The sequence below is a fragment of the Artemia franciscana genome, chromosome 21, assembly GCF_032884065.1.
Source record: "Artemia franciscana chromosome 21, ASM3288406v1, whole genome shotgun sequence".
NCBI classification, from domain to species: domain Eukaryota; kingdom Metazoa; phylum Arthropoda; class Branchiopoda; order Anostraca; family Artemiidae; genus Artemia; species Artemia franciscana.
Window position 1 is genome coordinate 11,907,584 of NC_088883.1, and position 22,269 is coordinate 11,929,852.

General features: G+C 37.6%; 1 protein-coding gene across 2 annotated transcripts in view; it reads right to left on the bottom strand.

The window, feature by feature from the left end:
• LOC136040779 (uncharacterized) overlaps nucleotides 1-22,269 on the bottom strand; it is a 63,311-nt gene that overhangs the window by 33,169 nt on the left and 7,873 nt on the right. The window contains exons 2-4 of one of the 2 annotated variants that reach the window (XM_065725103.1): nucleotides 17,511-17,666; nucleotides 11,391-11,507; nucleotides 430-548 (exon numbers count right to left, since the gene is read on the bottom strand). In XM_065725103.1, coding sequence (XP_065581175.1) covers nucleotides 430-548; nucleotides 11,391-11,507; nucleotides 17,511-17,625 — 351 coding nt within the window. In that variant the 5' untranslated portion in view covers nucleotides 17,626-17,666. The remainder of the gene's footprint in view (nucleotides 1-429; nucleotides 549-11,390; nucleotides 11,508-17,510; nucleotides 17,667-22,269) is intronic. The other variant, XM_065725104.1, reaches the window with a different exon arrangement.

Consider the following 22,269-nt stretch of genomic DNA (forward strand, 5'->3'; position numbering starts at 1 on the left):
AAACCAAAATGAAATAAGTCCACACAAGTGGAAACTCTCGATGAAGCGGGGGGGGGGGGATAACCAATGTTTTTTTGGGGCGAGGGTAAAAATGGTAAAAGAACATTTACAGGCAACCTTATTAAAGTTCCCCAATAAAAGGAGACCGCTTGGGCCTGTCTAGGGATAGAGTACTCCCCTCTTTGTGTAGCTATGCTTAGGTATACATATGACGACGTTCAAAGCCTAAATTGTATGCATAAAAAATTATAAATCATGATCTTCACTATACTGAAGGTGCAGTACTTTCAACTGACGTAAATATTTTAATATGTTAAAATCATGTGTAGCCTATATTGATAAGTCCCACTTAGTTGGTGTAATAGATGAAAATTTTGGTCTAGAAAAAAACAAAACAAGCAGAACTACGGAGATTGACTGTAGAATTACCTTAATCTTCTTGCTGATGATTAATTTACGCAATTGCTTATCCGACGCATCATATAACGGCATGGCTTTCACATCATTCATCTCACTGGTAGGACAGACATGATATATTCTAAGCGTATCTATAATTCGAGAGGGATTTATAATTCTTATACATATCTATACCAAAGAATCTTATGACCGTTCTTCGAGAAAAGCATAATCTAGTTGGTAATATGCATTCCCATACTCAAGTACAGTGTAAATAATTATGTATAAAAATATACCAGAGACTAGACAATAATGATAGGGCTAGCATAAGCCTACGTACAATAACCTATTTGTTATAGATTGAATAACCTCATTTTTTATGTAGAATTATGGTGCTGCTCATTATGCCCCCTCCCTCTACCTTTTGTGCCGGTAAGCATGTGAACATACTCTTGTTTGATGATCAGTCTTGAATTAGATTTGAGAGCATTAACATCTGTTTGAATTGTTTGAACTTCTTTGAAGTTCTGATTCTTTGAGCTTAGTAACATAATTAATTATGAGGTTTAAGTTGCAGAGATCAAAGAAAAAGAAATTAAGACACGGTTTGTCAAAAAAAAGAGAACCTTCAAAAGTTTATGAAGGAAGTTAATGTTATCGATTGGACTCCTATTTTTCTGAAGAGGAATCTCCTGAAAAAGCACTTGATAGTCTAATGTCTGTTAATCTACCCATTTACGATAGTGTGTCTTCCATTAACGAAATCAAAGTGAAGCTGGAGCCCCGTAGACAATGGATAACAAGTAAAATACTGGAAGAAAAAAAGCGAAGGATTCGGCTTTATCAAGGATATCAAGATAATAGAAGAGATGATTGGTACAAATTGTAAAAAAAAAAAAAAAAAAAAAACAACAACACAATTTAGTAAACAACTTATATCGCAAAGTTACAGCTGAATATCACGAGAACAATTTCTCAAATAGTAAAGGAAATATAAAAGAAACATTGAAACTGACAATAGAAATCACCAATGGAAGTCGTGGAGTAGACTCATAGAATAGAATACAGCTTGAAGGGCTCGCTCGTGAGGATTGTGAATGAATTTGGTAATTTATTTTCTAGCATTGGTTGTATAGAGCAAAACAATGAAAATATTGATGTCAACAAGTTCAAGAATACATCCATGTGACAATCGAGGTGAGAGCTTTAAATTAGCCTCGGTTTATCTCTTCGAGTGCTTAAATGCAATAACTAAATACATCATAAGTTGTGTGCTTTATATTATAAACCTTTCACTTGAAAATGGCAGTTTTCCTAATCAGTTAAAATTTGCAAAGGTGATACCACTTCATAAAGGAGGCCCTAAAAAAGAAATTGAAAATTGGAGGACAATTTCTGTTCTCCTATTGTTTCCAAATTATTGGAAAAGTGGTTCATAAACGTCTACATAGTTTTCTAGAGACAAAAAATCTGCTGAGAGAAACTCAATTCGGATTTCTAAAAGGGCATTCGACGATGAATGATACGCAACATTAGTTAATAGTGGTGTAGACAGAGGTGAAACACCGTTGTCTATATTTATAGATATTCGCAAAGCATTCGATACGGTTTACTTTCAGACACTAACAAGCTGGATGGATTCGCTAACTGTCAAAGGAAAATACTTAAGGTGGTTTGAAAGATATCTCAAAGAGAGATCTCTAAAAGTAGCGTTGAATAGTGTGAACTCAGCAGCATTTTTGGTGAGGATTGGAGTGCCGCAAAGATCAGTACTAGACCCATTGCTTTACCTCATCTATGTTGATCTCATGCGTCTTTACTTGCCAAATCAATAAAACAAACAAGAGCTAAGAGCTCATATGGCACTTGTGACGAGGTTGGAAGAGCCAAGAGCTCATATGGTATGAGATCTAGCAAAATTCTAAGAATCAGTAGATTGATTTAAAAGGAAAATCAGAGGCTTAATGCCGGTCGTGATTTAAAAAAAAGGCTCTGAGTCACGAGGTCCTTCTAAATAACAAAATTCATTTAGATTCGATCACCCAGCTGTAAGTTAAAAATACCTCAATTTTTCAAATTTTTCCTCTCCCTTCAGCCCCCCAGATGTCCGAACCTGGGAAAACGAATATATCAAGTCAATTTGTGCAGCTCCCTGACACGCCTACCAATTTTCATCGTCCTAGCACGTCCAGAAGCACCGAACTCGCCAAAGCACTGAACCCCACCCCCTAACTCCCTCAAAGAGAGCGGATCCAGTTCGGTTGCGTCAATCACGTATCTACGACCTTTGCTTATTATACCCACCAAGTTTCATCCCGATCTCTCCACTCTAAGCGTTTTCCAAGATTTCCGGTTTCCCCCTCCAACTCCCCCCAATGTCAACAGATCTGGTCGGGATTTTAATAAAGAGTCCTGAAAAATGAGTTCCTTCTAAATATCAAATTTCATTAAGATCTGGTTACCCGTTCTTAAGTTAAAAATGCCTCAATTTTTCTAATTTTTCCACATTAACAACCCCAGCTCCCCCAAAGTGAACGGATCCGTTCCAATTATGTCAATCACGCATCTATAACTTGTGCTTATTCTTCCCATCAAGTTTCATCCCGATCTCTCCACTCTAAGCGTTTTTCAAGATTCCCGGTTTCCAAGATTTCTGTTTCCCCCCTCCAGCCCTATTTGTCTCCGGACCCGATTCGAACTGAAAATGGAGCATCTGAGACATAAGATTCTTCTATATATCAAGTTTCATTAAGATTCGATCACCCATTCGTAAGATACCTCGATTTTCACGTTTTCCAAGACTTCCAGTTTCCCCCTCAAACCCTCCCCAATGTCACCGGATCTGGTCGAAATTTAAAATGAGAGTTCTAAAGCCCAAGATCCTTCTTAATATCAAATTTCATTAAGATATTCTCTGAGGCCAACCTGACTTTCATACATAATGATGATAGAAGATAATAAGCTTACCTAAGCTATGGATGTCAGGTGACTGATTTTTCTTCTAACGATAATTTCGACAGGACCTGTGCCTGTCATCATCAGGTTAATTCAAATTTCTTGCCGGAAAGTAAAATCACTAAATAAATAAAACTAAAAACACTGAACAACACTAATTATGAGCCGAACCTGGAGTTATTGTTGTGCCATGGCCCGAATTTTGGTAGAGGCGTTGATGGCTGCTGTCCTGGTGGATCTTAAAGAGGTTGGGCCTTTAGGAAAGGGGTGGAGTCTTTTGTGAGTTTTCAATTTATGGGTGATTAGTTCCCAAATTTCGCTAATATGAAACTCACCATTGTCTTTATTGATGGCTGGTTTATTTTTAGCAATTTCCAAAGCTTCTCTGATTTTCTGCTTTAAGAGTTGTGGGACAATAGCAATAAGTTGGGCTTGGTCAAACTTAATGGAGTGGGAAGGGTTTTCAAAGAATGATGGGCCAATGCAGAGAAATTATCTTCCTCCTTTAGCTTTGTCTTTTTAAGGCAGGCATCAATGGAATCAGCATGTTCTTTTAATCGGTGATGTAGAGGTCTCATGGTACGACCTATATAGGTATCACCACAACTGCAAGGAATCTCATATACCCCTGGTGGATCTGAAGTAATCTTATCCTTGCCTTTGTTCAAGAAGGAGGAAATAGTCCTTCCAGAGGGAAAAAACACCTTAAAGCTAAGTTTAGTCAAACTTAGGCACAGGTCCTGTCGAAATTATCGTTAGAAGAAAAATCAGTCACCTGACATCCATAGCTTAGGTAAGCTTATTATCTTCTATCATCATTATAAATTTCATCAAGATCTGATCACTCGTTCCTAAGCTACAAATACCTAATTTTTTCTAATTTTTCCGAATTACCCCCCCCAACTCCACAAAAGAGATCGGATCCGGTCCGCTTATGTCAGTCACGTATCTTAGACTTGTGCTTATTCATCCCACAAAGTTTCATCCTGATCTCTCTGCAGTAAGCGTATTCCAAGATTCCCCCCCCCCCCAATGACACTGGATCCACTCGGATTTAAAATAAGATATCTGAGTTACGAGATCCTTCCAAATATGAAACTTCATTAAGATCCGATCACTCCTTCGTAAGTTAAAAATACCTCATTTTTTTATTTTTCAGAATTAACCCCCACCCCAACTCCCCCAAAGAGAGCGGATCCGTTCCGGTCGTGTCAATCACGTATCTAAGACTTATGCTAATTTTTCTCACCAAGTTTCATCCCGATCCCTCCACTCTAACCATTTTCCAAGAGCCACCCCCAACTCCCCCCAATGTCACCGATCCGGTCGGGATTTAAAATAAAAGCTCTGAAACATGATATCGTTCTAAAGATCAAATCTCATTAAGATCCGATCACCCTTTCGTAAATTAAAAATATCTCATGTTTTCTAATTTTTCCGATTTACCCCCCCCCCCCCCCACTCTCCCGAAGATGATCGAACCGGGAAAACGACAATTTCTAATTTAATCTGGCCTGGTTCCTGATGCACCTGCCAAATTTTATGGTCCTAGCTTACCTGGAAGTGCCTAAACTAGCAAAACCGGGACAGACAGACAGACCGACCGGCCGACAGAATTTGCGATCGCTATATGTCACTTCGTAGATATCAAGTGCCATAAAAACGCAGTACAACTAAGCTTATAAGTTACTACTTAAGAAAATACATTTTCTATGTAATTGGCAGTGCGTTCGGTTGCAAAAGGCTGGCAGCCTTCTTCCAAAGAGAGCCTTCCAGTCACATATGGGGCCATTTTTTGTTAATTGTTTCAAGTTTTATTTCGAATTGTAAGTCAAATTAATTGCTTATATTTAAATTTTGCCATCCCTCCGAACGAAAAATGGTCTCCAAAAATTAAAGTTTCGAAAATAACGATTTAATAAAAATTCACTCAAACTTTTTGGGTTGGTTTTAAAGGTTATGCCTATTGGTGTATTGTCGATAAGCAGCTGTTCTTTTGAATGACGAACATTTGATAATAATGACAGCAACTTTCACCTGGATCTCAATTTTCGTATTATATTAATCTATTTCTTCCGTGCAAGCCCCCTTGGTGCAATCGGCTAGTGCGCTATGTTACAAAAGACTGGCAGCCTTCTTCCGAACCGATAGTCTTTCGAGTCTCTCTTGGGCCACAGTTTTTTTTAATCGTTTCAAGATTTATTCTGAATTGTAAGTCAGAGTAATTACTTAAAGTAACTAGGTAGCAGCTACCACTGCTGATAATACTGATTTAACTGTTTTTACCTCCTTCCTGGATGAGCTGGCGAAAAAAACGAACCTTGCATTGGAAAGACTGGAGGTTTTAACTTCATTAAACTTACTATGTACACATGTAAGAAGAACTTTTTAATGACTTTCTTTAGAGTTGGTAGAAAATTGGATGTGTCTGGCCTCATAACTTTAAGCAGCAAACTAGTTAGACAAGCTGATCATCTCCGCTACCTTGGTTTTATCTTTATTACCAACTGGCATGGAATTGTCACAGTGAAGCTATTTCATCAAAAATCGCCCGTGGGGTTGGCATACCTCGACATCTGCACCACTTTCTCCCACAGAGGATACTTCTAACTATGTATTATTCATTGGTTTATCCATACATCCCCTACGGTTGTCTCCTGTGGAGCAGTAGCTTTTTATGCAACTGCAGAAGAGTGCAAATCCAACAAAATAAAGCTGATGGAACAATCGGTAAATATGTCCAGGATGTGCATGACATCTGTGTTTGCTTCACGTCCCTGAAGCTCCTTAATGTTATTGAAACAAGAGAGCAACAAGCTGCAGTATTTGTGTTTCAGTGCATTAATAGTTTAGCTCCTGATGTTTTTACAGTTTTTACAAAAATTAATAATAACCTGGATACCCATAATTATGGAACTAGGCATATTGATAACATAATTGGTGATTTACGTCATGATACCCAGTCTTCATTTTCAACGAAACAGCTGAGTCCTTCTGTATGGAATATTAGAATGTGAAGCCATTAAGCAATAAGAATTAGAGCTGCAGAGCACGCACCTTAGTTTATAAAGAAACCAAAGACTATTTTTAGGGGGCATGTTTGTGAAACTGTATAATGGATGATAGGATGGCTAGGGGAGGTAAAGGTGGGTTGGGACACATGATGGGGGAGGTAAGTAATGATAAGTGATAGAGGAAGTGTGTTAGATTTTTTCAATTATTTGACTTATTAGTTATAGTTATGCAAACTTTCGCGTGACCAAAAACCCCCCATAGGTTTTCTCCAGCAAAAGAGTCTTGTTTTTTGTTCTTTTTTAAATTTGTGATTGCTAAAAATTAAAATCTGAACTTTAACAAAAAATTTTTAGACTGTTATCTGAAATTTTTAAGTGACCTCTCGCACGCTGATGAAGTTGACAACAGAGCCCCCTCTAGGAATTAAGTTCACCTGTCCACTAAAACCCAACGAATACCAACTAAACAATTCTCCATAGACCTGCAGTTTCATGGTAGACGATTTTTAGTATACAGTTTTAAGGATTGAGGAAATATCGTTTTATATTGTACGTCCAATAAATACATGTTAAATGTCCAATAAATGCACGAAATGAGCTACTAAGGCAATCTCTGGTGAAGTTTCGCCATGCCAGCTGAGTACCGTTTTAAACCCAACCTACTTCCAACACGGAGTTTGACGTGGGTTGTATAGATTACCGCTCAACAACGTTATTCAGGTGGGTTTTAATTTTGAAGAACCTGTGTCCATTATACTTGGAACCCGTAAGATGAAAAGGCTTTAAAGTTTAGGTGGACTGAACATGGAGAGCCTGAAAACGATTTTTGTCGAAACTGCTTAACCCTGTGCCTGAGCACAGGACTTTAGCTGCTCTTGTAGCAGGGTACCCAAGATAACGCACTGAGGAAACAGCTCAAACAGTTCAGCGAGGGCCATGAAAACAGGTGGGCTTCGAGTTCAACCTGCACTCGAAACACTTGAGCGTGTACTGTCATCTGTTTTCTGAATATCTAACTGTCCAGATGATTGATTATAAAGAAAACAATCTCGTCAAAACAATCCTAACAAACCACTTGGAGTTGAGAAAATTTTGTGCAAAATTCCCCAAAACTCCCAAGACTTCATTCAAAGCTTAAAGAATTGAACGATACACATTTATTTTCTGACCTTAGTTCAATTAAAAGGTTCTATCACCCTTCCTAGTCACCAAACTTAAACCTTGCAAATTCTTTTTCTTCCCCAAAATGAAAAGATCATGTCAGGATGGCTTTTGGACGACTTGGAGATGATAAAACATGAAACGACCAGGCATGCAAAGAACCCAACCTTCAAAAACGCTGTCAACAAGGAACGAGCAGATGAGACTGATGTACTGCCAAAAATTAGTTATATTTTGAAAAGATAAGATCGATGTTGTTCCACAAAATAAAGTTATTACGACGGTTCGTTTAATTACTATGTAGATCTTGTGTCTTTTAATCATACACATAATAATGAGAAGTCAGTTACGTTATAAACATTAATGTCAAACCTACAATCAAGGAAAAACATGCAAAGGCCTACCAGAGGACTCTCATAATACACAAGTGTTATATATACTAAGCGATTTTGCTCGTTCACGACGCATTTCACTTTTTGATCAGTAAAAATAAATTTTGAACACTTTACAAACACGTTATCTTAAACACAAAGGTTTTGTCACGTCCTTTTACACGACAAATGGGTGAAATGTAGGTGGAAGGCATCCATATCCCTCTCTGGACCTTAAACAGTTATCGAGAACTGGCAAATAAACAAAAACTCCACCAACTCATCAAGATTATACATACTTTAGAAAAACTATAGGAGATAGTGCAGATACATACACAATTTTAAACGAAACTTTTAGTGGGTGTCTCAGACTTCTGTATTATTACGTAACGTTGACTAAGAAGTTTTATAAGCGATAAAAACATATACAGATGTTAGTGGCCAAAATACTGCTTAGTTTCCGAATTACAATAATAAAAACACATCATTTCCATGTCATTTGCATCTAAAACAAGAGCTAAGAGCTCATATGGCACTTGTGACGAGGTCAGAAGAGCCAAGGACCAAGAGCTCATATGGCATGAGCTCTAGCAAAATTCTAAGAATCAATAAATTAATTTAAAAGGAAAATCAGAAGCTCAATGCCAGTCGGGATTGAAAACAAGAGCTCTGAGACACGAGGTCCTTCTAAATATCAAAATTCATTAAGATCCGATCACCCACTCGTAAGTTAAAAACACCTCATTTTTTTTTTAGTTTTTCCTCTCCCTTCAGCCCCCCAGACGGTAGAATTGGGGAAAACGACTTTATCAAGTCAATTTGTGCAGGTCTCTGACACGCCAACCAATTTTTATCGTCCTACCGCGCAAAGAAGCACCGAACTCGCCAAAGCACTGGACCCCCACCCCCTAACTCCCCCAAAGGGAGCGGATCCAGTCCAGTTACGTCAACCACGTATCTAAAATATTTGCTTATTCGACCCACCAAGTTTCATCCCGATCTCTCCACTCTATGCGTTTTCCAAGATTTCCGGTTTCCCCCTCCAACTCCCCCCAATGTCACCAGATCTGGTCGAAATTTAAAATAAGAATTCTGAGACATGAGTTCCTTCTAAATATCAAATTTCATTAAGATCCAGTCACCTGTTCTTAAGTTAAAAATACCTCAATTTTTCTAATTTTCCGAATTAACACCCCCTCCAACTCCCCCAAAGAGAGCAGATTCAGTCCAATTATGTCAACCACGTATCCACAACATTTGCTCATTCTACCCACCAAGTTTCATCCCGATCTCTCCACTCTATGCGTTTTTCAAGATTTCCGGTTTCCCCCTGCAACTCCTCCCAATGTCACCAGATCTGGTCGGGATTTAAAATAAGAGTTCTGAGACATGAGTTCCTTCTAAATATCAAATTTCATTAAGATCCGGTCACCTGTTCTAAAGTTAAAAATACCTCAATTTTTCAAATTAACACCCCCTCCAACTCCCCCAAAGAGAGCGAATTCAGTCCAATTATGTCAATCACGTATCTAGGACTTGTGCTTATTCTTCCCACCAAGTTTCATCCCGATCCCTCCACTCTAAGCATTTTCCGAGATTTCAGCCCCCCCCCAACTCCCCCCAATGACATTGGATCTGGTCGAGATTTAAAATAAGAGATCTGAGTTACGAGTTCCTTCTAAATATGAAATTTCATTAAGATCCGGTCACCTGTTCATAACTTAAAAATACCTCAATTTATCTAATTTTTCCGAATTAACACCCCCCAACTCGCCCAAAAAGAGCGGATTCAGCCCCGTTATGTCGATCACGTATCTAGGACTTGTGCTTATGGTTCCCACCAAGTTTCATCTCGATCTCTCCATTCTAAGCGTGTTTCAAGATTTCCCGTTTCCCACTCCAATGCCCCCAATATCAACGGATAGGGTCGGAATTCAAAATAAGAGCTCTGAGACGAGTGGTCCTTCTAAACATCAAATTTCATTAAGATCCGATCACCCGTTCTGAAGTTAAAAATATCTAATTTTTTTTCAATTTTTCATCTCCCTCCAGCCCCCCAGTTGGTCGAATTGGGGAAACGACTGTTATCAAGTCAATTTGTGCAGATTCCTGACACGCATACCAATTTTCATCGTCCTAGCACGCTCAGAAGCACCGAACTCGCCAAAGCATTGGAATTCGCCCCCCAACTCCCCCAAAGAGAGTGGATCCGTTCCAAATATGACAATCACGTATCTAGAACTTGTGCTTATTCTTCCCATCAAGTTTCATCCCGATCTCTCCACTCTAAGTGTTTTCCGAGATTTCCGGTTTCGAAGATTTATGTTTCCTCCTCCAGCCCCCCATGTCCTCGGATCCGATTCAAATTGAAAACGGAGCATCCGAGACATAGGATCTTTCTATATATCAAGTTTCATTAAGATCCGATCACCCATTCGTAAGATAAAGATACCTGAATTTTCACGTTTTCCAAGATTTCTGGTTTCCCCCTCCAGCTCCCCCCAATGTCACCGAACCTGGTCGGGACTTAAAATAAGAGCTCTGAAGCAGAAAATCCTTCTAAATATCAAATTTCATTAAGATCTGATCACCCGTTCGTAAGTTACAATAGCTTATTTTATCTAATTTTTCCGAATTACCGCCCCCAACTCACCCAAAGAGAGCGGATCCAGTCCGATTATGTCAGTCATGTATCATGGACTTGTGCTTATTCTTCCCACCAAGTTTCATCCAGATCTCTCCACTCTAAGTGTTTTCCAAGATTTCCGCCCCCCCCAACTCCCCCAATGACACTGGATCCGGTCGGGATTTAAAATACGAGATCTGAGCGAGGCCCTACTAAATATTAAAGTTCATTAAGATCCGATCACTCCTTCGTAAGTTAGAAATTCCTCATTTTTCTAATTCTTCAGAGTTAACCCTCCCCCCAACTCCTCCAAAGAGAGCGGATCCGTTCCGGTTATGGCAATGACATATCTAGGAGTTATGCTTATTTTTCCCACCAAGTTTCATCCCGATCCCTCCACTCTAAGCGTTTTCCAAGATTTTAGGTTTTCCACTCCAGCTCCCCCCCAACGTCACTGGATCCGGTCGGAATTTACAGTAACAGCTCTGAGACACGATATCCTTCTAAATATTAAATTTGATTAAGATCCGATCACCCGTTCGTAAGTTAAAAATACCTTATTTTTTAATTTCCAAATTAACCGTCCCCCCACTCCCCTCCAGATGCTCAAATCAGGGAAACGACTATTTATACTTTAATCTGGTCTGACCCTGATAAGCCTGGCAAATTTCATCGTCCTAGCTTATCTGGAAGTGCCTAAACTAGCAAAACCGGGACCGACAGACCTACAGAATTTGCGATCGCTATATGTCACTTGGTAAATACCAAGTGCCATAAAAACAATTGAGCTTTTTAAACCCAAACAATTTGACAAAGCATCTATGAACACAGCCATTCCTATTTATATTGACAAGTCAAAAAGCATACCTTGCTGAAATAATGACATGAGCCTATTCTCATCAAATAGGGCTGACCGACCAACCTTACTCGGATTGATAGCTCCTGTTATTTTACAATCGGAGGATGATGTTTTATCGCTAGTTCCTGGAAAACAAAATCCTTAAATCGTTCTAGAAAAAAAAATGCTCATATGATTTAAGTCTCAAGCTATAAAAATTCCTGCTAATAGAAGGGATGGTACGAGAAGAATCTTCTGCCTTAGACTCGTTTAAGGACCCCATTTGTCAGAAAACCTAACTTGCCTAAAATACTTGTTTTCTACACTCGGACCCTCCTGCCCACAAGGTCAAATCCTCTGACTCTTATACTCTATGGATTAGGCCTGAGGAAACGAATATACATGGAAGGATCTTTCGAAGATCCCTCCTCTAGGAAACAATTAGAAATATGAGCCGAGTGCGCCTTTTTAGGCAAAAAAATCCCACAAAAAATCATTTCTCCCGAGAGCCTGGACCAGTTTACACCTAATGTGATACAGCTTATTTTGTGTTCAATACAGGGGAAGGGAACAGCCTGGTATATCAAATACTTTCGATAAGTCAAGACAGATTGAGTTTGACTTTTAACCTTTGATCCGCGAGACGATAAAACCATCTAATACCTGTAAAAGCTGTGTGTTGAACGATCTACTCTTTCAAAAAGCAGGTCGTCCCCGAGTGGGACGGGAGGATGTCGTAAATGAAGATTTAAGAGAAATGGGAATTTTTTGGGTGTAAAGAAGGAGGCTTTGAATATATTATGATGGCGGAGGAGCGTATGTAGCTGTATTGGTCTCAAGCGGCTTGGTGCTGCAGTGCGTTGTCCGTAATAGCAGCAGTACTGTTCCAAAATTCATGCTACATGCCAAGGATCATTATTTTGCCTCATAACAATATTAAATTTTAACCAGAATCGGTCCCTTTACAGGCCTAATCCGTGAACATATAGGTGTGTTACATATGGGTCGAAAATATATAAACTTGATTTTGATCCACATTTCTTTATCTACAATACCATGCACCGAAAGGCCAAATTTGAACATTTTTAGTAGGTATTTCGTGGTGGAGGAGAGCGTGTAAAGTCTTTAAAAATGCATTATTTGTTCCAAATCTTCTAACTGTTTGTGAGATGTCCTTCAGATCACTATAAAGGGTAATGTATCCCGTTACATCTCTTAATTTGGAAGAACATACAATAGCTCCCTTATTATTGCAGAAATATCTTCAAGTCTTAAATAATGAAATTCATACACTTACCCAAACAAAGACAGAAGGGGGAGGGCATTCACCAAGAGCGTGTGTTTTCTAATGAGTCCCCTCCTCCCTCAAAAAATTAGACGAAATAACCTGAAAGATAATTTCAGAACCCTCTCCTCTTAAATAAATCTTAATCCTTAACTGGGCGGGAGGGGTCTAATGAACCACAGATAGGATGGGATTTTGTGCCTCCGGGTTACTACGCAATGCAGAAAGCCCTTCTTCCGTGAATTCTCTCTAATATCTGAGCTGCAATGGCTGACGAGCGGAGTGCGTTTCCTCTTATACCGGTAAGAAGCTAAGGGTTGGAAGCTGGTAGAACCCGAAGATGTTTTTTTTTTTACACTCTGTCACTCATTAATACTGGAAATAATTTAGCTAGTTCTATGCTTCTAATGTTCGTTTGAACCTCTCCAGAAAAAAAGAGCATGCAGTGAGATACTACGGTTTATGCTGAAGCTTGAAATGTTTCAACAAGCTTACTTTATTTTCGTTTACGTTTGCTTGTGCATGCTACAGAAATACACCACGCGATAAAAATGCTATGAAATTCTAAATTTTATTTTTATGTCAGAGAGGGTATAAGCTGGAGTTAAACTTAGAAAACTAGATCATTAAGCATAATATCGCATCTCTTTGGCCGTAGAGACCCTGCTCAAGCAATGAAGCCGGATACCGCTGAGAAGGTCGGGACCTCATCACAACCCCTGAGATGATTCAGAAGCTTATTTACCACACAAACACTATGATCACTGATAGTCAGCGACATTATTATTTTCACCTTGTCGTTGAAAACACGTTTCCCAAACCAGTAAACATCACTGAAACACGTACTTTTGTTTTTCTGCTGTGCCTAGTTGGTGCCCTCGAGTCAGGGAAAGAAGGATTTTGAAAGTCTTTTTGCTTCTGATGGCCAGAAGGAGACATCTTTCTGGCTACCATTTCTGTCAAAGAGTCACCATGCCTGTTGCTTTCATAGAGTGCACCCTGCGGGGTTCGACGACAAAATCACTTGCAAACCTGTGCCAAAGTCCTCTAGCCCCAACACTGGAATTGTTTGGAATATTTTATAGATAACTGCAAATTCCTCTCCCGGGGAGTACCTAATAGTCACCAAGATGCTAATGGGATTCTGCAGCCGGTACCATTTCAAAATGTACATCGAAATGTCGAAGCCAAACAAACACCACGTAAAAATTTAGTACTTAGCCAATGCGAAGGCATTTTACCTCTGTCTACTTGCTGGAAAAGAAACCTCTGATCAAGAAGTCGAATGCCAGCATTCTCCCATGAACTGTCCTTACGCTGGTTGACCACGCCGGAGATACCAATTGTAATTTTACAGGAGATGGTAATACTTGTCTCTTGAGCTCTCAGGAAAATTGAAAACAAGACGTTCAAGTTATGTTGGTACGCTGAAGAAGAACAAGTGGGAAATCCCAATCTCCCTCCTGCCAAATAGTAAAAGAGAAACCGGATCTTCGGTGTTCTGCTTCCAGGATAAATCCCTTTGGTCTTCCATAAGCCAAAAAAAAAACCAAGCAGTTGTCTGGCCTTCATCAATGCGTCTATTAACCAAGTTTCAGAAAGCCAGATTTAGTTACACTTTACAATACTAATAAAAGTGACATTGAATCTTTTGATCAAAAGTGCTCAAACTACAGCACCAGTCGCGGGACAAAGAGGTGGCAGATGACAGTTTGGCAAGCCTTGTTAGACATAGCCACATTGAATACTCGAGTTCTTCAGCGCTTTTTCAGCATCCAGAAGAATAACATTCCAAGGAGGAAAATGCTCATTGATCTGGAAAAGCTTCTCAATTGAAGACTCAGGCTGCCCTGTTGTATCTGTCTCATCAATTACGGATATTGATCTGTCAGCTTGTCGGAACTCGGTTGGAAAATGCTTCACAGAATGTAGATTCTGGGTCCAAATAAAAGAAAAGCCGTTATTATGTCGGTCCAAGAGAAAGAGATAGGAAATCGAAGCACACCTGCAAAGGATCAAAGAAGCTATATGTCTGGACCAAGCGGGTTTTGTATGTCCTTTGTGTACTTAGATCTTTTTGTTGCATTCCTTCTATTCTTTTGTATTTGTTTAAAGTACAAAATAAAGGCTAGTAGAGAAATATACATTACTTTTTGGCTAAAACACTTGTATTTTTTTAATACAAAAAACAAACTAATCTTTTGAAGTGAATATTACCGAAGGAAATTGTTTCTTCTGCTTTGTTAACGTTCACTTCAAAAGGTCATTTTTCACTGAGTATGGGCTGGCGGAGATCCTTGCCGAAATATCTGCTTTTTTAGCTTCTTTCTTTCCACTGGCGGAAAATCACCCTCATTTCCTTGGTTATTTTTTAAGTATAGGGTGAAATGGGGTAAGTCTGACACAATGGTAACTCCAATATCTCCATTTTATCTGGCTCAGTGACGACAAGTGTCAGTGGTTCTAACTCAATCTTCTTCCTTTGGCTTGATACTTGACAACAGTGTTAAGTATTTCCGCCATTTTCACTTCCTTTTGTAGCGAAAGAAAATTTGAAATTCCGAGGAGGGTATTTTTGCTGACCATGAGGCAGGTAGCAATTTTAAGTGATAGAACAGAAAAACAGAGAAACAATTGAATAATTTTAAACACCTGATGAGTTAATAGGATAGTTCAAATATTAACTGTTATTTATTAACATTTTATTCTCAAACCAGTCAGAAAATACAAGGAGTATCGGACTCACCCCAGAAAAAAAACTTTTGGTGTAGCTCCAACATGTTGGACTTACCCCATACGGGGTAAATTCCTACATGAGGGACAGATTTACCCTGTGTATACAAGTGGCTTGTCTTTTGCAATTTTAGCTTCGGTGAAAAAAAAAAGGTAAACTCGGCCGTTTGCCAGAGTATGGCAAACTTGCCGAAGATCATGGGAAAATGGGACATAGGGCTTACCAAACCACAGTTCCTAGACGAAGTGCAAAAATATATCAGTGTGAACAAAATCAGTACTCGTTTCACAAACAAACGGCCAAGTGAAGACTGGTGGTTTGGGGTTAAGAAAAGAAACATTTCGTAAAAAAAAGCAACAATGAAAATCTGAAGGCTGTGTAACAAGCAGACTTTCATCATTCTAGGATTTTATGACCTGCAAAAAAAAACAAAAAACAGTATTTTATCTACCCTAAAATCTATCTTTCTACTTAAAAATAAAGGTCAATTTTCATAGTTTAAGGCTCTTGCCTCTTGGGTTAAGCGGGTCATGTTACCCCCAGAGGTATTTTTACTAAATTATGGCTCTTCTGATCAAAAAGACCATCTGATAATTTTTATTTGATAACGTGGGGAGTTAAAGGGGCGCCCAGAGGGAGGGAAAATTAGGGGACTGGTCCCCCACCTATTACTTTTTACTCCAATAAATGCACAAAAAATTTCCACCTCAAATCCAATGATCCCCTCCCAAGTTCCCGCAACCACAGCTTCAATCCAAATAAATTTCAGGACTAAAGCAATGTTCAGATGCTCGACTCAGTTTTGGACCAAGTCTCAAACATTTGGATTTTGGACATAAATATTTATATTTCTGAATCTGACAAGTTGTAAGTACGACAATGTTGAGCTTCCCAACCCAACCCAAAACTTCTGAATCTACTGCTAAATCCAAATTAATTACAAATGATGGTGATCAGGTTAAAAGTCAGTTTCAGAAAAGTTCTGGTGCCCAACAAGAGGCAATGATCCTTAATTATTAACTATTATCTCCATTTTAAAATTACTGATTACGCTGGACTTTGTTAAAGAACACTAATAACTTCAAAATAATTTTAAGACTTTTTTTTTTATTAATTATGGTCTTGTGATACTAGGATTGGTCTGGACTCTGTAGTGAGTCTACTCGATGGGATGCTGAGCTGTTTTGCTGGATGTTATATTCTCTAAGAATAACGTTATAGCGAAGCAGCAGGACGTCTCCCTAGTATGCAGAACGTTGTGGGTTTGAGCTCATTTGTGGTAGATTTTGATAGGAGTTCTATTGATGATAGGTTTTGATAGGCTGTTATTGATGGGCCGTTTCTGTGGCTGATGAATTTATGTTAGCTACTGTGCTCACTTAAAACTAAGTCTATCTTTATCAAATGTTTTAGGTCTCCAGTAATTAATCTTATAATTCCGAAATTTGGGGTGATGATACTAGCTCATGATGATTACCAATAACAGAAAATTCATTAGGAAGAAATATTAAAAGGTTTTAATAGCAATGGATTGTCATCTGAAATAGATTCCTGGATTTATTTATTAAAATGATAATTGCCTAGGCTACCCATATACCAATATCACTATAGAATAGGGTGTCATTAGCACGGAAGAAAACCCACAACAGAAAACAGAAATGGCATGAAGCCAAAAAGCATGAAATATTTAGGATTAAAAATAAAAATGAGTGGAAATTAAATTTAAAAGAACTAATTTCTCAAATGAAAGTAAAGAGTGATTTAGAGTTTAAAACAGACAGAAATTATTCCCTTTATGAGGGAGCTGTTACTTCACTAAGCCGAAAGATTATCAGCAGTAAGGACAAAATACCCTTGAACTTGAAAAAAATTAAGCCATACTGATGTTAAAGGCAAACTGGCAGTATATATATATATATATATATATATATATATATATATATATATATATATATATATATATATATATATATATATATATATATATATATAAAAGGATACCAATTTTTATCTAAGCATTTAAGAAATCAATCTAATCAAACCCACTTTTTAATTTTTTTCAATATTTTAGCGTCAAAGTTTATCCAGAAACAAGAACGACTGATTCTATACATGGATACAACATATTACCTTTCTCGTCTGCTATGGCATGCAGCTGACAGAGCCGAAAAAACTCCCTGGATTGATGAATATCTTCCTCCAGTCTTGCTATATAATTCTTCTTAAAATGCATGTTGGCATCCATTATCTTGACCCTTTACCAGTAGAAAGAAGTCTGATAGATTCCTAAAATGGAACAGGATGGATTTGAGCAACTGTTAAAGGGTAAAAAAATGATACAAAGTACAGCCTGAGGAAAATTGATCCGTTAATACACAATGAAAATTGGTTGTACCTTGACTTAATAAAGTGGAGACAGCTCCAATCTCTATAAAAATAAAACTTTTGTTTTGAAAATGACGAATCGTAAATTTTTATAGGTTAAAAATAAAAAAATCTTTCCCTCCAGTAGACTTTTCTCCTATTTAGGTATAGCTGCAGATGAAAAATGATCAAGCGACTAATGGGTTATACTTGTCCCAGTTATTACTGTTAGTTCAGCTCTTGCATATATTTCAATAAGACTTGAACTGATTCCAAAATTTAAAAGATGACCATTGTATTCCTAAGCCCAACCTGAAATAGTAGCACAAGATGAGCATTGAACAAAAGAGACACGACGTGTAGATCGCAAAGCACAAGGCCAATGGCAAGGCCAAAAGGGAATCCCGTTAATACTTGGAAACCTGGTTGGGATAACATTCAGATCTGATTCTAGATTTAAACTTGACCTACAAGTACGAGGTCTCTTAAGCAAGCCTGCCTGTGGTGTTTACCATATTTAGAATCGAACAATAAACTTGATTCCCAAGGAACCCTAATAAATCTCCATTATACCCCAAGTCGCTTAGGAATCATTGGGAACTGCAAGGCAGATAAGATTGAAAATCTGCAATTATACATGACCATACAAGAGAGAAATTGATCTTTCATAATCGATTTTCATTGATGTTTGTCAGTTGCTTTCAGTTACCAAGTTCCTTCAAAGTTACCCACATTTCTCTGAGGAGCTTCTGGCACAGACTGAGGAGCAGAAACCTCTTCTCTGAGGAGCGGACTACTGGCGAAGAGCTTCCCAGTCTATTGTCTATGGTTTACTAGACCCGTTGGCACCCACCCCATTCTTAAATGTGTTGATAGATACAAAATCCAGTTTTTTTTTTACTTTTTTACAACAGTTTTTTTTAGAGAATTATGAAGTGGCACATTATATTTGAAGAAAATGTGGCTCTACTTCTTTTTTAACTGAATTCTACCCATAATTTTGCTTTGCTTGCCCAATGAAACATAGTAAATCAGTGAGCCTAGGTGATACTAATATTGTTCATAACAATAGCAAATACAAGTTTATACTGAATTGGGCTATCAATTAGATTTTAGCTACACAAGTTGCTTATTAGTCTGTGAATTTGGTCTACATATTTGCAAACCAGAATCTATACCAGAAATCCCAAAAAATAGACATATGGATTTCCAAGCCGAACAGATTACGTCAAGCCTAGAATGAGCCAAATCTTTCACATAGTCTAACTTGTAACCATAATTTCTTTCTCAAATGAAGAGGCTTTAAAGAGCGTGATAGTATACAACTAAGAATTTAGGTAGAACACCAGTCTATGCCTAGACTTGTAAAATACTATTTACAAAGGGTTATTTACAATGTCCTCTTTCTAAATTATGAGCATTTCGCCATCTTAGAAAGCAGCTTGTGAAACATTCAGGAATAAATCCAAAAACCAAATTATTCCCCAATAAGTTGTTTTCAAGCTCTTTGAAAATTGAGATTTTGTGAGATTACACAGAATTTATGACGTGTGTTACACAGGACTTGCATGGTTATGAGGCTTGGAAAATTATTCAGAAGATGTAGCTTTACTATGTTAACTGCTCCAAAGATATTCTTTCCTTAACTTTGCTTTGAGTCTATCTATCTTAGCAAACTCTGGAGTTTATGTCCTGTACCAAGTTAAATCTTTTAGCAGCATAAGTTTTGGCTATATCCAAAAGTTAGCTAATTTTTTGGTCTGCTTTGTTTTGTTTTTTTCTTTTTTTTTTAACTTATTTCTCATCAATGGCTGGTTGACAATGTCAATTAAAAAAAAAAAAAATCATAAAATCAATAAACTATAATTAGTTAATTTGAATATGACTCTAAAAATCAAGCAAATAAAATTTTCTAAATGTTATGTTCCATTAGTAGGGTATTTTGCCCACAAATAAGACGTTGTTATCCCTGTCTTTCATTCAATCTTTTTCGAAACATATTTTCTATGACTGGTATAGAATTTTAAGCCATAATATTTTTTTTTCAAATGTGAGAGGTATTTTTACATATTCTTTAAAAGTTTATAAACCAGGATTTGGCAATAGCATAAGGCTAAAATAATTTCCTTGAGCCTTATTTAGACTTTAGATGTGATCCAGAATGGTTCATTCTTGTAATACTAAATTTGTGCAACATCATCAAAGGTTAATACATTTTTCATGGAGAAGGAATGGAGGTACAAATTTCAAAACACCTCTCTGGTTTTAGTTTAGGGTCTAAATCAATTCCTGAGAGTTTCATTATCTTTACGTAACTTGGGTACCAACTAGAGGGGACAGAAGGGCAATTAACACCCTTCCCCCAAGATTGTTGGCATTTTCACTGAAAAGAAATTCCCCCTCTCTAGTTTTTGGAAAATATATTCCTTCTGCCATATTTTTCTGAGTTGATGCTCCTGAACTGGTCTGCTTTCTAAGATAGTGAAAATGTTCATCCATCTATAATTTTGCCAAATTTAATGTGTGTTGGAAGTTTGACAGCCATCATATATGTTTAAAGGAGGCTTTATTTTAAGAGGAACTATCTTCACCTTTTTCATAATATTGTATTTTAGATCCTGCTGATGCTCATAGTTTGACCAAAAATAATCTTCCAGTACTCAAGGAGGCTTAGAAAAATAACATGTCTGAGCAATATTGTACACTGATAATTAAGCTGACATATTTTTTACAGGCATTATGCTTACATACTTCATTGTATGCATATAATGATACCCAACCTACTCAAAAACAAAGTAGGACAAGTTTACTTAATGTTTCAACAAGATCAGTAGGCTAGCCAGAAGATGGAAATACCACTTGATGTTCTTTTTAAAGCTAATTCTAAATGTACAAGTTGGTATCCCTGCAAATGCACTCTAGACACCAGTTCTCCCTAATTTGATCAGATATAGCACAATGTTTTTATTCAAAACTTATCTGGTTTTATTGTTGTTTTTTTATTGGCTTTATTTAGCCCGACAAATCAAAAATTGGCAAGAAATGAGTAAAATAATGCAAACCAGCAAAATGAGTCAGGTTATGTATATAGCCTAGCCTAGGATTATATCTGGCCTCATTTCCAAGTATGTGATTAGCCTAATCATGAACTTTAAGCTTGAGTCTTAATTTTGAAAATGCTGCCTAATCTTGGATTTTTATCTTAAAGTCAGAACAAAGTGTCACAATCATAGAAAGACTCTATCATCGATACATTCAATCTAAGGCAAGTATTGCAAAGCAGAATAATTGCATTTCAGTTGGTTAGGATGTAAATGTAACTTTTATTTAAGTTTAAATGTAAAAAAAAAATCCTTGTAGTCAGGCAATCTTCACTAGCCTGGTTCCAATCATCAGCCAATTCTGACTATCTAAAGCTACCTACATCATATCCAAGATTTGGAACATATAGGCTATGTTTATGAAAGGTGCATTTTAATTAAAATATTTGTCTGGCACTGTCTAAGTACTGGGAGCATCTTGGAAAGTAGCTCAGTTAGGTGAATAAAACTTTCAGGAATAAATCCAAGGGTTGAAATATCCTGGGAAGGGATATCAAGATATCATTTCTAGGCTACCCTTTCCTTATTACTAGGGCTAAGACGATTGCATAGATGGCAGGTCAACACTGACCTAAATTTTGACAAAAAGCAATGTTCCTTAATTTTGAGTCGCGAGTCTCTTTTTCATTGGCTCTAGTGTTCAAAGATGTAATTTCTATAGGCTTAGGCTTAATTTTAGCAGGAGTTCCAAATATGGAACAATGCTATGTATATAGCGTAAATAGGGAGGAAGTGAGCATTCTTGAAAAATCCTTGAAGAATTTGGACAAAAAGTCAAACTTCAGAGTAAAGAGTAAGGAGTTAAGGAGGAGACAGTCCCCTCATACAGAAAATGATTTCTGTTTCTTAGTGACAACAGTGTCTCAGAACCAAGCAGAGCAGATAGCTTGTAAAAGAATATATTCAAAACACAAACCAGTCCTCAACATGAATCATTGCCATAAAGAAGTACTCAACCAAAGAAAGCAGCAAGTAAATCAATATTTCTCTGATCTTATGGCAAACGTTGACTAACTACCAAACAAAAGTAACGGGCTGAAATCTTTCATATATGCAAATGATTATAATCTAATACTTTTTACTGAGTTGTGTCCCAAGAATTCAAGAAACCAGCTTCTAGATTCGCATGTCAATTTGCAACGCTATCATACAGCGTCCAACTTGTCATCCAATTATTGCCGCCAGGAAACATTGGCACTGGTCAAAACCTCTTACACAGTCACCCTAATTAGCTACTCCATCGGAATGCCCCTATACTGAAACCATTTTCTTCAATATTTCAGTAACTGAGAATAAAAGCCACCCATCTGTAATTGGCTATGCATACAGAAGTCAATTTAGCATACAGAAGTGCCATCACCAGAGGAAACAGATAGGATACTAGCAGAGCTTATCTGCAAGATTACAGACACCCACCATGGAAA